At 38.6% G+C, this 16853-nt stretch overlaps 1 protein-coding gene across 3 annotated transcripts in view; it reads right to left on the minus strand.

Annotated features, from left to right (window-relative positions):
* The window catches only part of LOC124171357 (Down syndrome cell adhesion molecule-like protein Dscam2), a 500071-nt gene that overhangs the window by 109691 nt on the left and 373527 nt on the right, over positions 1-16853 (minus strand). For all 3 annotated transcript variants that reach the window (XM_046550521.1, XM_046550522.1, XM_046550520.1), the window contains one exon: positions 10860-11041. In XM_046550521.1, the coding sequence (XP_046406477.1) occupies positions 10860-11041 (182 nt within the window). The remainder of the gene's footprint in view (positions 1-10859; positions 11042-16853) is intronic.

A 16853-nucleotide genomic window follows, 5' to 3' on the forward strand; every position in this document is an offset into this window, starting at 1 on the left:
TATTCCCTACAGCTATTTGAATCGCGACGATTCTCTTCTCTTGATATATTTATCGACTTCTTACTTTCTTCCTCAACTCACTACTGATATGCATGCAAAAAAATCTACAAACGGAAGCGCATTATGGTAGAATCTTCTCCACTTGCATTGGAGGTATAGAGAGCTGGAGAGCATTAGTAATTCATACAAAAGGACAACATTTTCAGAAGTAACGCTAATTGCCATTCGAAAGGCAGGGACTCAACCGCCAACCGTTTCCTGATTCGTATCTTCCAGGAAATTGCAGTAATGCTTCTTTTTCGACCTACGTGCGGATTGCAAGGGTAGAATTTACAGTAGAATTTTAGTCCACCCAATTCCTCCGCTCTCTCAGAAAGAGACAGGATTTTTCCCCAAGACACAGCGTGCGGTCGACCCGCCCCAAACCCCGACGGGGTCAGGCGGCACTAATGCTGGACACACGGCAAAGGGGCTAGGTCAAGTGACAGTGCCGTCAGGCCAGAAAAATGAAAGTTATGCGTAAACCTGATGAGTCGATATTGAAAATAATGTCTCTAAGAGCTCTGAATCTTGGACGACGGAAAAAAAATTCTTGGGATACGTGACGATTTTCCAGTGTGGGTAAAACAATAATCATTGAACAATAAATAAAACAAAATTTAAATACCATAATTACATGAATTTATGCAAATCAAGGATTGAAAAGGTTTTATTTCCCTTTTCTGCCCAAAAAATATCGGAAGATTGTGCACAACAAGTCGTTATGCCTAAGTTTTCGAATACAGATAGGAGCCCTCGGGACGAAACTGGCATTGAACCGGGTACTTCCATATTCAAAATGAAGTAAATCATCTACCACACTAGCCTCTTGCTGATTATATTATATACATGGCACTAAAGTGCCCACGGGCAAGAAAATAGCGCGAAAACCAGTTGTGGGTCAAATGACCCCTAGCCGTCCTTCTAGGTATAACACGTCATAAAAATTTAAAACAAAACATTATTGTTGAATTTTCACTAATTTATCAAAATATAGACCAAAATGAACAAAGTCAAGAAGTTTCAAAATTAAAAAAAATATTTTAATAAGAGAAAAATAAATTTGAATTCTGAAAATGGGTCAAATGACCCCTGCCGTCCTTCTAGTGTTAATATCGATCAATAGTTCTCCTATATTGTCACTACGAAAGCTCTTGAGCATATCAAATAAGATCGTGTGGCAAATTAAAAGTAAAACTACGAGTTTACCTCAATGCCATCGATAATAAATTGGCAAACATTTTCACCCGCTTTTCTTTCACATTTTTCCTAGTTTTTTTATTTAATTTTTGGTGCACCTTACCTTGCACCTTAAATTTTGATAAAGCGAATGGAATGTACAGCATCCCTCACAGAACGTGCTTTTGTCGCAGAATGTGGTCAAAAGGATTTTATCCAACGTGAAAGCACCTTAAAACACAAAAACTATATCAACAACTTCCTTCCTTCTTCAGATAAAAAAAGCGTTTTCTCGGAATCCCTTGACTAAAACCAGCGTATATTTTTAAGGGTCCCAGTAAGGTATTCATCGCCATTAAAATAATTTCATTTTCTAGAAGGCACCGTTCTCTGTTGAGGCTACCAGATATGCTCCTCCTTGAAATTGGAGAGACCTTCAGAAATTTCAGCCGTTTTTTTTAGATCGACCAAATAATTTCATGGGAAAACATTGAAATGCAAACATTTTCTTTTTGATAAATACATTTATGTTTAAATTTGTTTGAAGAGCACGCCAGTCATGAATATATTCGATGTTTTTTAAAGCATGTTTGATTTGAACTCATTACATTAATTTTAAGTCAACAATAACCTAATCCCAGAAAGAATTATTTCCCAACCAATATTTCCCTTAGCTACAAAACTCGTGAAGAATGAAAATTGAAGGCTGACATTACAGAAAACATATCCCATAATATCACATTTAAATGGGTATAGTTCAGTCCCAAACATTTCATTTTTTAAACGGGGATTTCATTCAACATAGACTCGCTGTCTGGGCCAAGTGAAATATTTTTTAAGTTGTTTAACGCTCTGAAGTTTTCTTCTTTGAGTAAATAATAGTAGAATACCCTGTAGCATACCTTAACGGTGTTAGCCGATGGAGTACTCAACATGAGAACGTGTGAGAGCGTCTGGTGCGAATAAAGGGGAATCCTGTTGAGATAATGGTTTGATTTTTTTTTTGGAAATTGATTTCTCTTCCATGGAACTTTTTCGCATCACAAGATTGGTGTCTGACGATCAATTTGAACGCAACGTATCATTTTTGTATGTACTTAGGTAAGTTGTATGTATTCATAATGTGGCTATTTTTTGAGTTGACGCTTGATAATTCTAATTCAACTCCGATTTCAACGTAGCTGTGCCACAATCTGGGCTTAGAATGACATAATGATGATAGTGCCAGTTTTGTGCCACCTGAATCGAATTAGAAGGATGAATTGTGTAATGAAAACTTAGTTAGTTTTATAAATACCGCAAATTCGAGATGACAGTTTCTATTTAAATTTCTCTCAGTTTTATACGGCACACTGTAAGTTTAGTTTAAGCCAATACTTGGCCAACTTTCCTCATTAAAATATAGATTCATGAGTTATGATACAATGCCAATAATTACTATTACACTTTCCAAGATATACTATTCCCATATACGGTTACTTGAGAGCAACATACGAGCAGAAGAAAGTAAATTTTACACGTAAAATTATACTATTACGCCTAAATTTATTAAATTGAAATTAAAAAAGGACCCTGAGTGGATGAATTACAAAATATCTCTCAATCTCAAATTACATAGTATCCCTCATTAACTCCTGTCAGCCACTGGAAACCAAAATTGACAATAACAACCAAGCTGATCCCCACACACTGCCCCCAAGGGTTGCCCGTCTATAACTCCCACATGAGCCAATTACGGTGGCTAAGGGACGACACCAGTTCATTCAGCGGGAAAGGAAACCAGCGTGGGATCACTGACCCCAAGCAATACAGGATATCGACGATATCGGCATTGAGATGGGAAAATTACAGAGACCAGCGCAGGTTCATTAGACACTAAAAAAGGAGACACAGTGGAAAATTTCTGCGTTAATTGCACACATGAATTCAATGTTGCGAGCCAGGGGTGGAGGAAATTATAGATAGAGGCTATAAAAGCGCGTGCAAAGGAAACCAAAGGGAAAAGGGTAAAATGTGAAAATCTTTGATGGAACATGGAAAAGTGAGTTGAAAGGAACTTTTTTTCGAACCACGATTGAGATCTCGCAGAAAGATGATTGTTCCAGATCCATAAGATCAGAAATATGAAACATTAATTAGCACTGCTAACGCAGAAGGAAATACCTGAAAGAAAATATTCCTTCCCTTTTCCTTCTTTACACTGTAAAACCACTTCCGAGCACTGAATGACTGACTCATATAAATGATTTTTGGTGACGAGAAGGGATACGAAAATAAGTCAGAGAATCGAACCCTACTAACGTCGCCTTAAATCCAAGGAAAAATTGGCGAAATACTAAATTTTCAATCTATCTTTGTGCCAACTGCCTCCATGCCTTTATTTCCTGGGGGCATTTGGGGGTTAAAAAATTTATGGCAATGAGGAATTTGAACATAGCGGAGAAGCTCGTTAACGACACCGAAGTCATTGTGGCAGCCATTAGTCCACACTTTTTAACAGTCACAAAGCCTGGAATCCAATAACTGTTTGATATTCCTAGGATTCAATATAAGTAGGTAATATATCACCAAAAAAACGATCCTTAGGGATCAAGTGGAAGACAGATATCTTTTTACCGCAGGAATATTAGCATGCTTCGCAGGTATAACGTACTTTTCTCCAAGGCTCACCTTAAATAGCCTCTGCTAGTCACCATTCGGGCTCATGAGCTCTAGATTTTGCTTCATCTTTAACTTCTTTTACTACCAACTTAAAGAAAAATCCAATATTTTTTTTCTCAGAACGTAAAGCATTGTTTGAATTCCAGCATGTAAGAAATTCTGGTTCCTATAGTGCATTTTCTCGTCTCAAGCTCAAATAGACATTCCCGTGACTAATTGATGAACATTTACCCTTTCCGACATTAAAATTGGGTGATTCCTAATCAATTGAATGCTTCTGAAAAATTACATATTCTCGAAATAAAATATATTCTACTTTACACATCCACCGAGTCTTAGATATTAAAGAGACATTCAGAAGGGCGAATGGAACTGAGCCAACCAATTCTTTAAGCTCTGCATATCCATCAGATCTTAGATATTTAAGAGATATTTAGTGGGTCGAATTAAGTTGAACCTCGGTTGAACCAACCAATTCTTGAAGTCACCGCGTCTCCAACGCCCCCCACAGAATTGGTTGGTAGCGACAGCTGTTGACACGCGAGTGCAAACACTTGGTAGCTCCTTGGAGCCTTCTTGGCCGAGACATAATTTAAGTAAGCAAATGAAGCCTTCAGTTGGTGCACGCTCGAAAAGGCCACTGCGCTTCCGACCCCACGACACCTCCTGTCGCTCCCGTTTCACACGCAGACGTCAACCCGACATTCCCCCTGACACCCTCCCATCCCTCTGTAACCCTCCGCCGTCACTCGAGGCCATGGGCTCCCGAGGATTTTACTCGCTCTTCCCGAAATGCCTCGTAGCGTACGAAATCAAGCGAGAAATCTACATGAAAAGTGTGCTCTTTAAAGAATTAAACGCGAATTAGCCAGTAGTTCTTCGAAACAGTTCACCATCTTTACGAATGCATACGCAAGTGCAATCTTAAGTGCGAAAACTCCACAGCGGAATAAACATTTCCCATGGCATGTTCGAATTCCGCATCTTCAGAATTTTCGCCAGGTGTTCTAACACTTAAAGTAACAAGGCACAGTCAGTAAATGCACTTCATGTGCAAAATTTCCGCATACGAATAAACATTTCCAAATGTTTGTTCGAACGCTAGATCTTCAGAAGTTTCGCCAGGTGTTCTAACATTTGAACTAATAAGAGATACTTACTCTACAAATTCACTTGAAGTGCGAAAATTCTAAAGAGGGATAAAAATTTCTTATGGCATGTTCGATTTACGGATCTTTACAAGTTTCGCCACATTGTCTAACACTTGAACCAACAATGCATATTCTTCCTCAACGGATTTTTGAATGACAAAATCCATAAACTATTTGCATATACCTACGTTCACCAATGCTCTCGTCAACGTATCAATGGGTCATGGCTTGAAGGCTACTCGCTGTCCTTTTTCATGGTTTTCTTACTTACAACTTTTGCTTGAATGGTTTAATGGAGAAGATTTTTGTCGTCATTTCTGATACCTTCTGCAAACCGAATTCTTTTCGAAACATTGCCTTTTCGGTTATACTTTAACGATCAAATTTCCTATGGAAATAGAGTTTTTAAAATTAAGATCTTTGTATTTTCATCGTTTTTCTATTCGTCTCCACTTACCGAGGTATTCATGCGGAAAAATTCACTGCCTCAGCCCTTTCATAAATAAGTTGATGACGCCACGCGCTACTTTCGAGTGGTTCACCGCTTCTCATGTATCTTTTACTTTTTTCAGACATAGTTCACCTCTCTTCTCCTGGCATCGGACTCTTCCGGTTCACTGTTTTATTCTCTCTTGCGAGCGATTATTTTCTTCAATAAGTGATTCACACCGAACAACTCAATGAACCGGAACTCTATTGGCGTAACCAACAAATGAAAGTGGGTGGCAACTTTGGAATTAATTTTAAATTAAGAAGTGAATTCCAAAACGAGGGATATCTTCTTTCGTCGTAATTTATCTTTCGCCACTATCTACCGAATTCATTTATGAATGTCAACTTCAATTTTAAGTGAACAACCCCGATATTTCATAATGTCCCACATTTCAATTTCAAGAAAATTTATGGGTGAAGATATTTATCTTTGACTCGAAGAGGCTGACAGGATAGTCAGAGAAACTTTAGTCAAATACCAACATAAGCGGACGCATACCCGAAAAAAATGTCATCATCCGATCACAACCGCGGAAGCCTTTGACATAACTGTACAATAGTTTTTGTTACCTTCTCCAAATGAACCCGCTTTCCATTTTATATCCAAAGAAAAATCAAATGGAAATTATTGGCACCGAAGTCTTCGACGAAAGAAGGAATATTATTGGTTTTTGAAGAACCCAGACACAGGTGAAGACTTACAGAGCCTAAATAAATCATAATCAGCCAACGAAAGTTTGACTGAGTAAGTTCTCTTAAATTAAAAAGAGAAATTTGGTTTCAATGTATTGTAATTTTTATTCTCGCAGATAGAGCTAGCGGGGGAATTTTAGAATTGGGAATTCTAAAGCGGAGGTTTCCAAATTACAGCCTGTGGGCCAGATGCTGCCCCAATAGTCCTCTCATTTGGGCCGAGGCACCTTTTTATCTGGGGACACAATTACGAAAATGCACGTGTATCAGCCACCGTTTCCATAGGCTGTCATTATTAAAGTAACGCAGGATATTGCAGCGGTACTTCGCGTTTTCCAACTGATCGGTGCATTTCTAAAGCCTGAATTGTCAAAAACGGGATCATGCAATCGTCCCCCAACCTGCTGTTTGAAAGTTCTATTATTATTGATCCTGTAATTCAGCCTTTGGACTGAAAGGCTTGGAAGCCCCTGATCCATAGCGAGAACAAAAGTAAAAGTAAAGAATTAAAATTTTCAGGTCTTTTTTTTCTCGGAAAATTTGTTTACTCGTCGAGGAATAAGTTCCTACTTCAAATTTATTGAAAATGTGACTTATTTTGTAAATAATACTTTAAAAAATAAATCAGAAAAGTTATTCAAGCATTTTCACATCGATTTCTTTTAAGTCCTTCACTCTAATGGGCTCCTCAGAGATCATCCCATGGCTACCGAGAGCCAACTTTCCAGGCTGGAGTGTGGAAATGGTGCTACTTGACTTTGCTAAAGCTTAATGACCCAAGTTTTATTCCCAATAAGAAACGCTCATAATTTCCCCAAAACCGAAATTGTCCACCATGAAACAAAGACGAAGGTGCAAGGTACAATGAAAACGAAACCCTTGGGTCGGGTTCGCTGGATACACTCCTGAGGCGAGGACTATAAGCGATTAGCTTTTTTCCTCGCCCCCAGAAGGGGAAGGACAGAAAGGAACAAGGAAAGGAGGCGCCGCCGCGATAGGAGCCCGACGACGCCTCCAAGGAAAGGACGGGGAAGGAAGGACGGGACGAGGAATCCTGCACCGTCACAAAGGCGGGCAGGTCCTACTACTAACGAAACCAAGCAATACGCAATTAATATACTACCAATTTTAGTAGATTTTCCTATAAGGAAGAAAAATCTATCGATCAAATCGGTAGATGGTGCAAGGTACAGCAGAGAGTTTTGAATATTGCTGGGAGGACATCCAAACATATTGTGAGCCGCCCTTAGGTTGCCGAAAGATGCGTAAATACAAATGCCAATTAAAATACAGTCCATGGTAACATTATTTCCTTGAATCAAAAGTAAAATTTATTCCAAAATTGTGTTTTAGCTCAATGTGAAGAATGAAAAAGAGGAGACTTTGAGCTTTCACTTGAATATTTATTCACACATTTACACGACCATGGTTTCAACGTTAGACGTCATCAGTTGAAACCATGGTCGTGTAAATGTGTGGATTAATACTCATGTGAAAGCTCAAAGTCTCTTCTTTTTCATTTTTAATAATGAATCGCTTTCACAAAAAGTACGCCTTAAACCAGGGGTCTCCAATTTACTAGGCCACGAGGGCCACATTCCAAGTTTCGAATCGCCCCGCGTGCCGGATAGCAAATTTGCCGATGACTGAAGTATTCGATTCCAACGTCTACTGAAGTGTCCAGTGGCGTATTTCTTATTTACGAACAGTTGAAGGCGACTTTGACGTGTAGTACAGCGCTGCAATGCTCCTAGCGGCGTCTCATAGAGTTATACGAGCGAGAATCGCGCGCTACTTGAAACGAGTGTGCGGGGCGGATGAAAACCCTCCTCGGGCCGGATCCGGCCCGCGGGCCGTAGTTTGGAGACCCCTGCCTTAAACCATCAGTTTTAGCTCAATATAAGTAGTACCCGTTCCTAAAAAAACATGGCTAACTCCCACTACAAAAATAGGAATAAATAATAAAACTTTCAAGAAGAGTGTTCTTCATTTTTCTTTCCTGCAAAAACTCTTCCAAATTAATGGCATGACGTGAGAATAGCTGACAACCGATTAAAAATCAAAGTTTCGTAAAATATTTGCGCAAGCATTTTTTCTGATCTAAAAATCATTTATTCATCCAATAAACAAATTAATGGGATACTTAAGGAGCATCGAGGACAGCGAAAGGTATTCGATCAAAGCACCTCTAAGCCTTCTTCTTTTCCAAAAACCCTTATTAATAAAATTTGAGTGCTTTTTATAAACGGAGATGGAAAATTATGTGCATGATTATTATTTTCTTTGGAGACATATTATAGAAATTTTTGGCAAACAAAATCGTGAAATCGGTGATATTTTTATCCAACACTCAAACTAGTTTGCCGAACCATATCCACAGTTGGATGAACGAAAACAAAAACTCGTAGCGTAAGTATTGGCCAAGACAATCTAGCCGTCGATGCTCACGCAGCAACAAGTGTCATCGGTCAGCGAGAACACGGCGTCTGGGAACATTTGCACCAAGGAGTTTGAAACTCACTAGCCGAGGCAGGATGGCGGAAATACGCCCCATAATGCGCGGGCGGAAGTTTTAACACGAGCACAATAGAGTTGCAGCGATTCGGGAAGCACGTGGGATTTCTTTTTCCGAGGGTCGACTCCGCGTACGAGTACGGTTTGGCCATGAAGGGGCGGGTTGACGGTCGAAATATGGAAGAGAAGGGGTCAGGTACCAACATTTGGGATTCTAATTAGGGATCGGTCAGGAACCACGAATAAAAGCAACTGGGCTCACTCAAAGATAGTTATAAAAATTTGTGACCAGTTACAAACAATAAGGTCGATCACTTGCACTTGAAATTGCATTTCACATAAATAATATGATAGTACATAGAAGGGATAAATACGGTACAGCGAAAAAAATCCTCTTTTGGAAATTTGCACAAAAGCTTATAATTAATAAAATGCTAAATTTTCTGCCCGCTTTTCAGACATTGGAGTTTTACTTGATTTACTCCACCATGAATAACTTTTCATCTATGGATATTCTCACAGCAGTGTATACTATATGGAACCACATTATCACCAAAAGCTAAATCTAGGAGCCACAGAGACTCAGTGAGACTCAGTGACCTGTGTACGTGACGTTGTCGACTTAAATGCGGAAGGGTTACGTTTGCCAATTTCTCGCATCAAATTGCTTGAAAGATGGGCGCCGGATTGAAAAACAGAAAGATAAAGGGCTCCACATTTTTCAAACTTAAAACTACCGACAATAAAGGAAACTGATTTTTGAGCCCATTAATGCTTAAAAAAGGAAATAATTCATTTACATACTAATTTTCATACAATTTTTGTTATATATCGCAAGAATTTTAACGTGAAAATATATTTCGAAGGAGCAGTACATTCTAATCTAAAATATTACCGTAATTCATTTAGTATTAAGCAACAGACATTTTTTTCAATTATTCCCGCATGACGCAATAAAGTAGTTATTTTGAAGATCCACACACGTTTTGATAACGCTTTTGTCGAATAAAAATCGGTGAATTACTATAAAGAAGGTCACGATACCTATTTTACGATTACGATTTAGATTACGAGCAATAATGGAGTTTCGGAAAATGTAAAAGCTACAAGAAAACGATATCTAACCAGTACTTAATAATGGATCCCAGCAGTATTTTAAGTATGTATATGTCCGGTGATTTAGATTACGAGCAATAATGGAGTTTCTGAAAATGTAAAAGCTACAAGAAAACGATATCTAATCAGTACTTAATAATGGACCCCAGTTTTATTTTTCAGTGATGTATTTTTCTTGGGCCGCAGCCTCGCCGAGTGCAGTTTGACGGGAAAGCGTGACGATTGACTATTTTTCCAGTTTCCCAGTTTACAACCAGCAGTAGAATTTCACCACCACAATAAAGTTTACCCAAAATGTAATCTTTACTGGCAGTTAGATTAACTCAGCTAACCCATCTCTGGTATTCATCATCCTCTCTTGGAGAAAGAGTGGCGAGGTATCTTTTTTCATCGCCTTCTTCACCTGATGATGCGACCTGCAATGGCCGCGAAAGCTTGCATGACAACGCGCAATACGCACCTGCACCCGAAAGTCTTCGACATCAATGAATCTCGATGCGAAAGCCTAAGGTCCAATACTTCAATAAAGTTTACCTTAAATGCAATCGGAAAGCGTGGAATCTAAAAACTTTTTTTCAGTATTCCAGTTTACAACGAACGGTTATATAATTGAAAATTTAACTACTTCAATAATGTTTAACATTTATCGGCAAAGCAGTTACAGTTAGGGCCAATTTTATAATGTCTAGTTAGCGTTAACCGGAACATCATATTGTCGTAGCGTTAACTAAAAATTATTTGCAAGTAGAAGTAGTGAATCGTAGTCCAGAGTAAAGGTTAGTTAAACAAGTGACCTCAAGTGGAAGACGTTGTTAAATCTGATTATTTGCTCCTAAATAGACATTATAAAACCATCCCTTAGTCAGTTTCGCAGTTACATTTACTCTATTACCCCATCTCTGGTTTTCATCGTCCCCTCCTCAAGGAAGAGTGGCGAGGTATCTTTTTTTCGCGGTGGTTCGAGTCAGAACAAGGCAGGTCTGAGGAGGGCTTGTCGAGGTCTGGGCTACTCACCGTCCTCCAGAGTCTGGGCCACCACCTCTTCGGACATGGGCCCGGCTCCCTTGCTGTTAAACGCCTGCACCACGATGCCGTACTTGGCGAACTTTTTGAGCGAGTCCAGCCTGCACTCGGCTTTCCCGTTGGCCTGCCACGGCACCGTGGTGAAGTTGTACTGGTTGTTCCCCTTGGACACCCTGCGTGCGAAAGGGAGAAAAAAGAAAGGAAGGAGCATTAGCGGTGCGGTGAGATAAGTACTCCGAGAGAGAGGATTGTTTCCGAAACTCGTAAGGGATGGGTTTGAGAGATTAAAAGTTCGGACGACAACCCGAGGCACGCGGCTCGCGATATTAATATCTGACGTCCCATTAAATAAAAAAAAGCACCCTGATAAAAACTGCAAATGGTAATTTCCACACTTTCATACAAAACTCAAATACCGCTCACGGTTTCGACATTCTATGTCATTTTCAAGGTCATAGAATGTCGATACCATGGTCGTTCAAAATCGTTTCAGGCTTGATTTGTAAAAGTTCGATACTTCCGTGATAAAAAACACAAATGTTAATCATCTCCAGGTTTTCCATGAAAATTACTTAATTGAATTGATGTATAAAAATTATAATTTGTGTTCTTTTATCATGGATGATGGTTTTATTTGCACAAATTTAATACAAAACTCAACTACCGACCATGGTTTAGACACTATATGACCTTGAAAATGACGTAGAATGTCGAAACTATGGTCGGTAATTAAGTATTGTATTATAGTGTGGAAATTGCCATTTGTAGTTTTTATTATGGTAATTATTTTTTATCGCACCTCCACCAAGTCAAGATTGAAAAGATTTTATACGATAGAAACTAGAAGCTTAAACGTGGTGGAAGGGCTCCATATTGGCAATGATAACAGTTCGTCACTTCCAAAATTTATTTGAAAAATGACGACCGTTTTCGACTGTTCAGCCATTATCAAGTACTTAAAACAATCAAATCGATCATATAAATATCATATCAACATAAACAACAAACATTACTATTTATTACTTGATAATGGCTTGAGAAGGCCATAACTGATGTAAAAGAAAAGAAATGTCGCTATGAAAAGGCTAAGTGAGAGTAATGGAGAGCTGAGTCAAACCAACTTAGTTAAATCTTAGAATTGGTGACTAAGGATGATAAATGGCTTGATAACCGAAACCTATCGAAATTGTTTGAATAAAATGTGGAAGTCACGAAGTGTTATCATTGCTACTCTGACGTCGCATGATGAAGCTTACGAAAAAACAACTGGGCTTACTCGAAGATTATTATAAAAATTTGATACCAGTTACGAGAATCAATAAGGCCGTTCACTCAGACTAGAAATTTCAATTGGTGTAAATAATATAAAAATACATGGAAGGGATAAATGATTTTCAGCGAAAAAAATCTTCCCCCGGAAATCTCCATCCGGAAATTTACTCAGAGGTTTTACATTTTAAAATGAGAAATTTGCCGCCGCTTTTCACACATTGACTATATCAATACTGACGGTTAGAATAGTTTACAGTAAGAACTGCTAAGACAACCATTTATATGTGATGCTTTGTTACAAAAAATATGTGATAAATTGGTAACAAATTAAGCAATTTATACAGATAATTATTGATAATACTTCTACTTCTTCAAAAACACAATGCTATATAATTCAAGAAAAAGAGAAAAATCAGTAAAACACATATGAAAAGGCATACAAAGATCATAGACGACACAGGAAAAGACGCACTCCAACATTTTTACTAATTCGTTTGAGAAGGTAGCTTCTTGTGTTTGAAAGGATCTGCTGACGCTTGGTCTATCAAGTTTTTTAAGATGAATTACGCGGCATGCCAAAAAACAAATTCTGTCATAAACTCACTCGTCTATGTGCACAAATTGTTCAGATCACGCACTTTTGGGCTAAAAATAATTCATAAACTTTTCCTAAATTTATAATAAATGTTGAATAAATTTCAGATTTGGTGTATGACCTGCGCTAATGACATGCGTACCACATTTTTAGAAATGGAAACCTACCGATGGGGGATCAAAGGTTTGATGCTCATTAGGTTTTAAAAATAGCTGTAGAAGCTAAAATTCAAGTCACTCAATTTTTATAAGCAATCAATAGTTTTTCCTCTGATCCCTGAATAAAAAGTGAATAAAAACCTATTTACGTTGACAGCTGTTGAAAGAAAAATTCTCTTTATATCTTTACATAATCTATAAAAAATTTAGGGAAATATGAAATAATTCGAAGTTCTTTTCTTTATATGGTATGGTATGTCATTTGGAGAAGGTGACCGATAGCTATGGTCATTTACGACATTGGGGAGGGTAGGGAAGGAAGCGCGGAGAGAAACTCGGTGTAAGTATTGGCCTGCTCTTAAAAAAGGCAAAGTGGACCACGGCTTAACGTCCCATACGGCGGACGGAGTTTTGCAATTAGCAAAAACGCACTCAAACAGGGAACAGGCAGTGCCTGAAAAATATTTGCCACTACCGGGATTAGAACCCAAGTCCACTGAGTGCGAGGCCAATACTCTTACCACCACACCAACTGAATCTCTTCCTCCTTCTCAGGCGCTACAAGAAGACAACAATTTCCCAATATGGGCAATTATTAACTCCTAATTTTAGCTCCATAAGTTAATCCGCATTCAATTTATTTGAAATTAATTATAATAACGAGAAGAAACAGTGAAAATGAGGGAAAACTGTAGCAACAACAGTGAGAGTGCTCGGAAGTTAAACAAGAATAAAATCGGAAGGGAGGGCGGGGTTGAGTTGTGACACTACCATAGTTAAAAAAATCATATACATCTGTACCTTTTTTGATTATTGTCGAAAGCAATTATTTTTGGCATTATACTTGCATATATCATCAAAAAGAGGCGATATTTGTTGAAAAGTTGCATATTCTTAAAACAAATACCAATCTGCACTAATTAAAAAGTAAATTACTTGATATCCAAACGCAAGCCACAATGGAGCTCCATCAGAACCAATTACGCAGAAAAGTATTTTCCTCGATAGCAAGCAAAATAACCTCGACAACACGATAGTAATTAACGCTTGGCTTGCTCTCGGCCGGTAAAATATCGTTCATCGAGCAGCGGATATTTTTGGGAAAGACTTTAATCTCTTACTCAATAATTCAGCAATCGCGCATTGGTTAATCCATTGCGAATTGCGTTGGAGAAAGCGCACGCAACACGGACAAAGAATCAAAATCGGATGCATTGAAATGGGGCGTGGGATATTGATTGAATTTTCCGGGTGGCAGTTGGCTTCCTGATCATATGGATGGTCAACTTCAACGCTCGCTAATGAAGCAGACGTCAAAAAAGAAGATGTCGTCGCGCTGGAGATGAAGCAAGGGGAACTTCCAGCCGCGTCAAATTGATGGCTCGAGTTGGACTAAAGTATGTGCCTTTCGTGTTTAAATCCATTTTCGTTGACAGTCAACATAATAGGTTGTGCAGAAATGTTCCAAAATTTCGCAATAGCCGGCAGTCCAAATTTTGCTTGAAAAAGATTAAGGTTCGTCGCGAAAATGATTTTGTGCAGTCTTCAATTAGAAAGAAGTAAATCAGTGCATCGAACAACTAACCCTACGTCGGAAGCAATGGATCTAATAGGCACAACGCAAGTGTTTTTTCGTTTCGCCGCGCCACTAGGCGGCATAGATCCTAGACGGTCAAGGAAGCTTTTTGTTTTGACACGCTCTATGCTGCGTTTCACTATTCGCATTTATTCTAACAGATCAGAGGCGGAATCTTCAACACTACTAAGCAAAATAAACACACAATGAAACAAAATAAAAGCATTATTAGATGAATAAGATAGCAAAATAAATAACACAAATCTTACAGAATTCACATCCTAAAACGAGTCGTCTTTTATAATACTTATAGCCAAAAGAGCACGTTGAATTGCGACTTGCTTGATCGGTCCAGGTCCTTATGACTACACGTAAAAGGGTATATGCATAGTGCGAAGTACATCATGTAAATGTTCGACTACATTAGTAACGGCGCTTTAAACTTTAACACTAGAACCGCGGACGGGACTTTTTTGTCCCATCGCCCTTTGCAAATGTTTGTCATTCATGTACTAGTGGTTGATCCCTTTGAAATTTACTGACTTTCACTCATTTTTTATGCTCTTTTGAATGGTCATATCGAAAATATTGTACAATGTTTGGTTCGCGAGAAAAACGACGATTTACCTAGAACCGCGTGATGGGACTTTTTTGTCCCATATGGGGAAAACATAAAATTTCAGTTTTTTTTGCACACTTATTTTGTACTCAGCATAATAACAGTTTATTACGAAGGGGATCGATGCACAGATACCGTTATTCTGCCAGTTAGAAGCGCAGAAGGGAATAACCTATTTACTGCGCCGGCCGCCTACTCACGACTGTCATTGACGTTACCTGGTTATTCTTGACAAACAACACTTTTGCTGTCAAAATAAGTTTACTGTATTCCTAGTTGCACTGAATAAAACATTTCAAACATTACCTTAACACGTGTTTTGTTCACACAAACCACAAAAAACCGTCAGTTATACTTAAACAGGACAGGATCAACGTATTTTGTCAATGGGACAAAAAAGTCCCATGCCGCTGTTTTGGTGGGGTTGGAAAGTTCAGCGGTTCTAGTGTTAAAGGTGTACCACTGAGCCATGCTAAGAGTTAATAATGGTTTTTCACGTCTGTGCCTGTCGGGCACGTTGCGCCTGAACTCAGCTATTTCAATATTGCGCCTAATGAAGGTTAACTTATTACGTAGTCACGCGCACGGGTAAAATAAGGATAAAATTCTCCATGAAAAAATCACGTCAGGCTTAGCAGGGATTCTAACTCGGAACACCCGATTACCGATCAGATAAGCTGCCACTTACACCACCAAGCCATGTCCTTCCGAGTCTGACATTCACCTTGAAATAAGATGGCTTGGTGCTATACCTGACCGGTAGTCGGGAGATCTGAATTCTAATCTTCGTTAATCCAATTAATCGTTTTCATGGGGAATTTTATCCTTTTTTATAGAAAGAACTCAGTTTCCCCCTTATCTTCCGCTTATTTCAACCTTCTCATAAACTTTTCGCCCGTAATGCGCAGGCTTTATGCCATGTGTATAGGTATTAGAAAGAGATGACCGAGAACTAAGATGCGGCGTCACCTTCGTTTTTATTTCAAAGCTTCTTTGTACCATGAAAACAGCATTGTATCGAGTAAGCAGAGTACAATGAAATGTGAGAACAAAGACCCTACCGTAAGAGTATAACGCTTACAAGGAATCGAATAATATCTCGCACGTAAACGCATTTCTATCTTAAGAATACATTTCATTTAGCCATTTTCAAGACCAAGGTGATAATTCAATGTTATTTACAGCCATTTTTTTACTGGCTGAACACCCTATAAACAACCGTATTAAGAAATATTAAGCAAATATGCTTATAGCAGAAAGGTTCTTATACATAATCGCATGATGTTTCAATATTTTAAAAATATTTGTCATACGTTTAGATGCTATAAGAATCGCATTGGCTTGAACAAGTTCAGGTCCCTCATCTTTCAGACGAAGATGGACCACCCCTGTGCTGTGGAAAACATATTGGAAAAAATTCCACGTGTACGTTAGAGCACATCGGAAAAAAATGATTTTTTAAAATCCATCCGGCCCAATGAATAACGTGTGTAGGACTAACGAAATATGGCCTTAAAACTTTGATATGTCTAGGTGAACCCCTGACCCTCGCTCATCGGCAATTAATGAGGGGGGAAAGTCAAAAATTCAGTAATTTATGCTAATTTCCTAAATATTTTGCCAATTTACTGTACTTTTTGACAAAACTTTCGTGTAAGTTAATGTATCTGTCACCGTTAAGAGAAAACTCATACTTCCAAATAGAGTACCCGTCCGCAAAGAAGATAGTCCAACGCCCACGCAGCATGGCGGATAGAAGATCGGC

Source organism: Ischnura elegans, chromosome X (genome assembly GCF_921293095.1).
Source record: "Ischnura elegans chromosome X, ioIscEleg1.1, whole genome shotgun sequence".
NCBI lineage: Eukaryota > Metazoa > Arthropoda > Insecta > Odonata > Coenagrionidae > Ischnura > Ischnura elegans.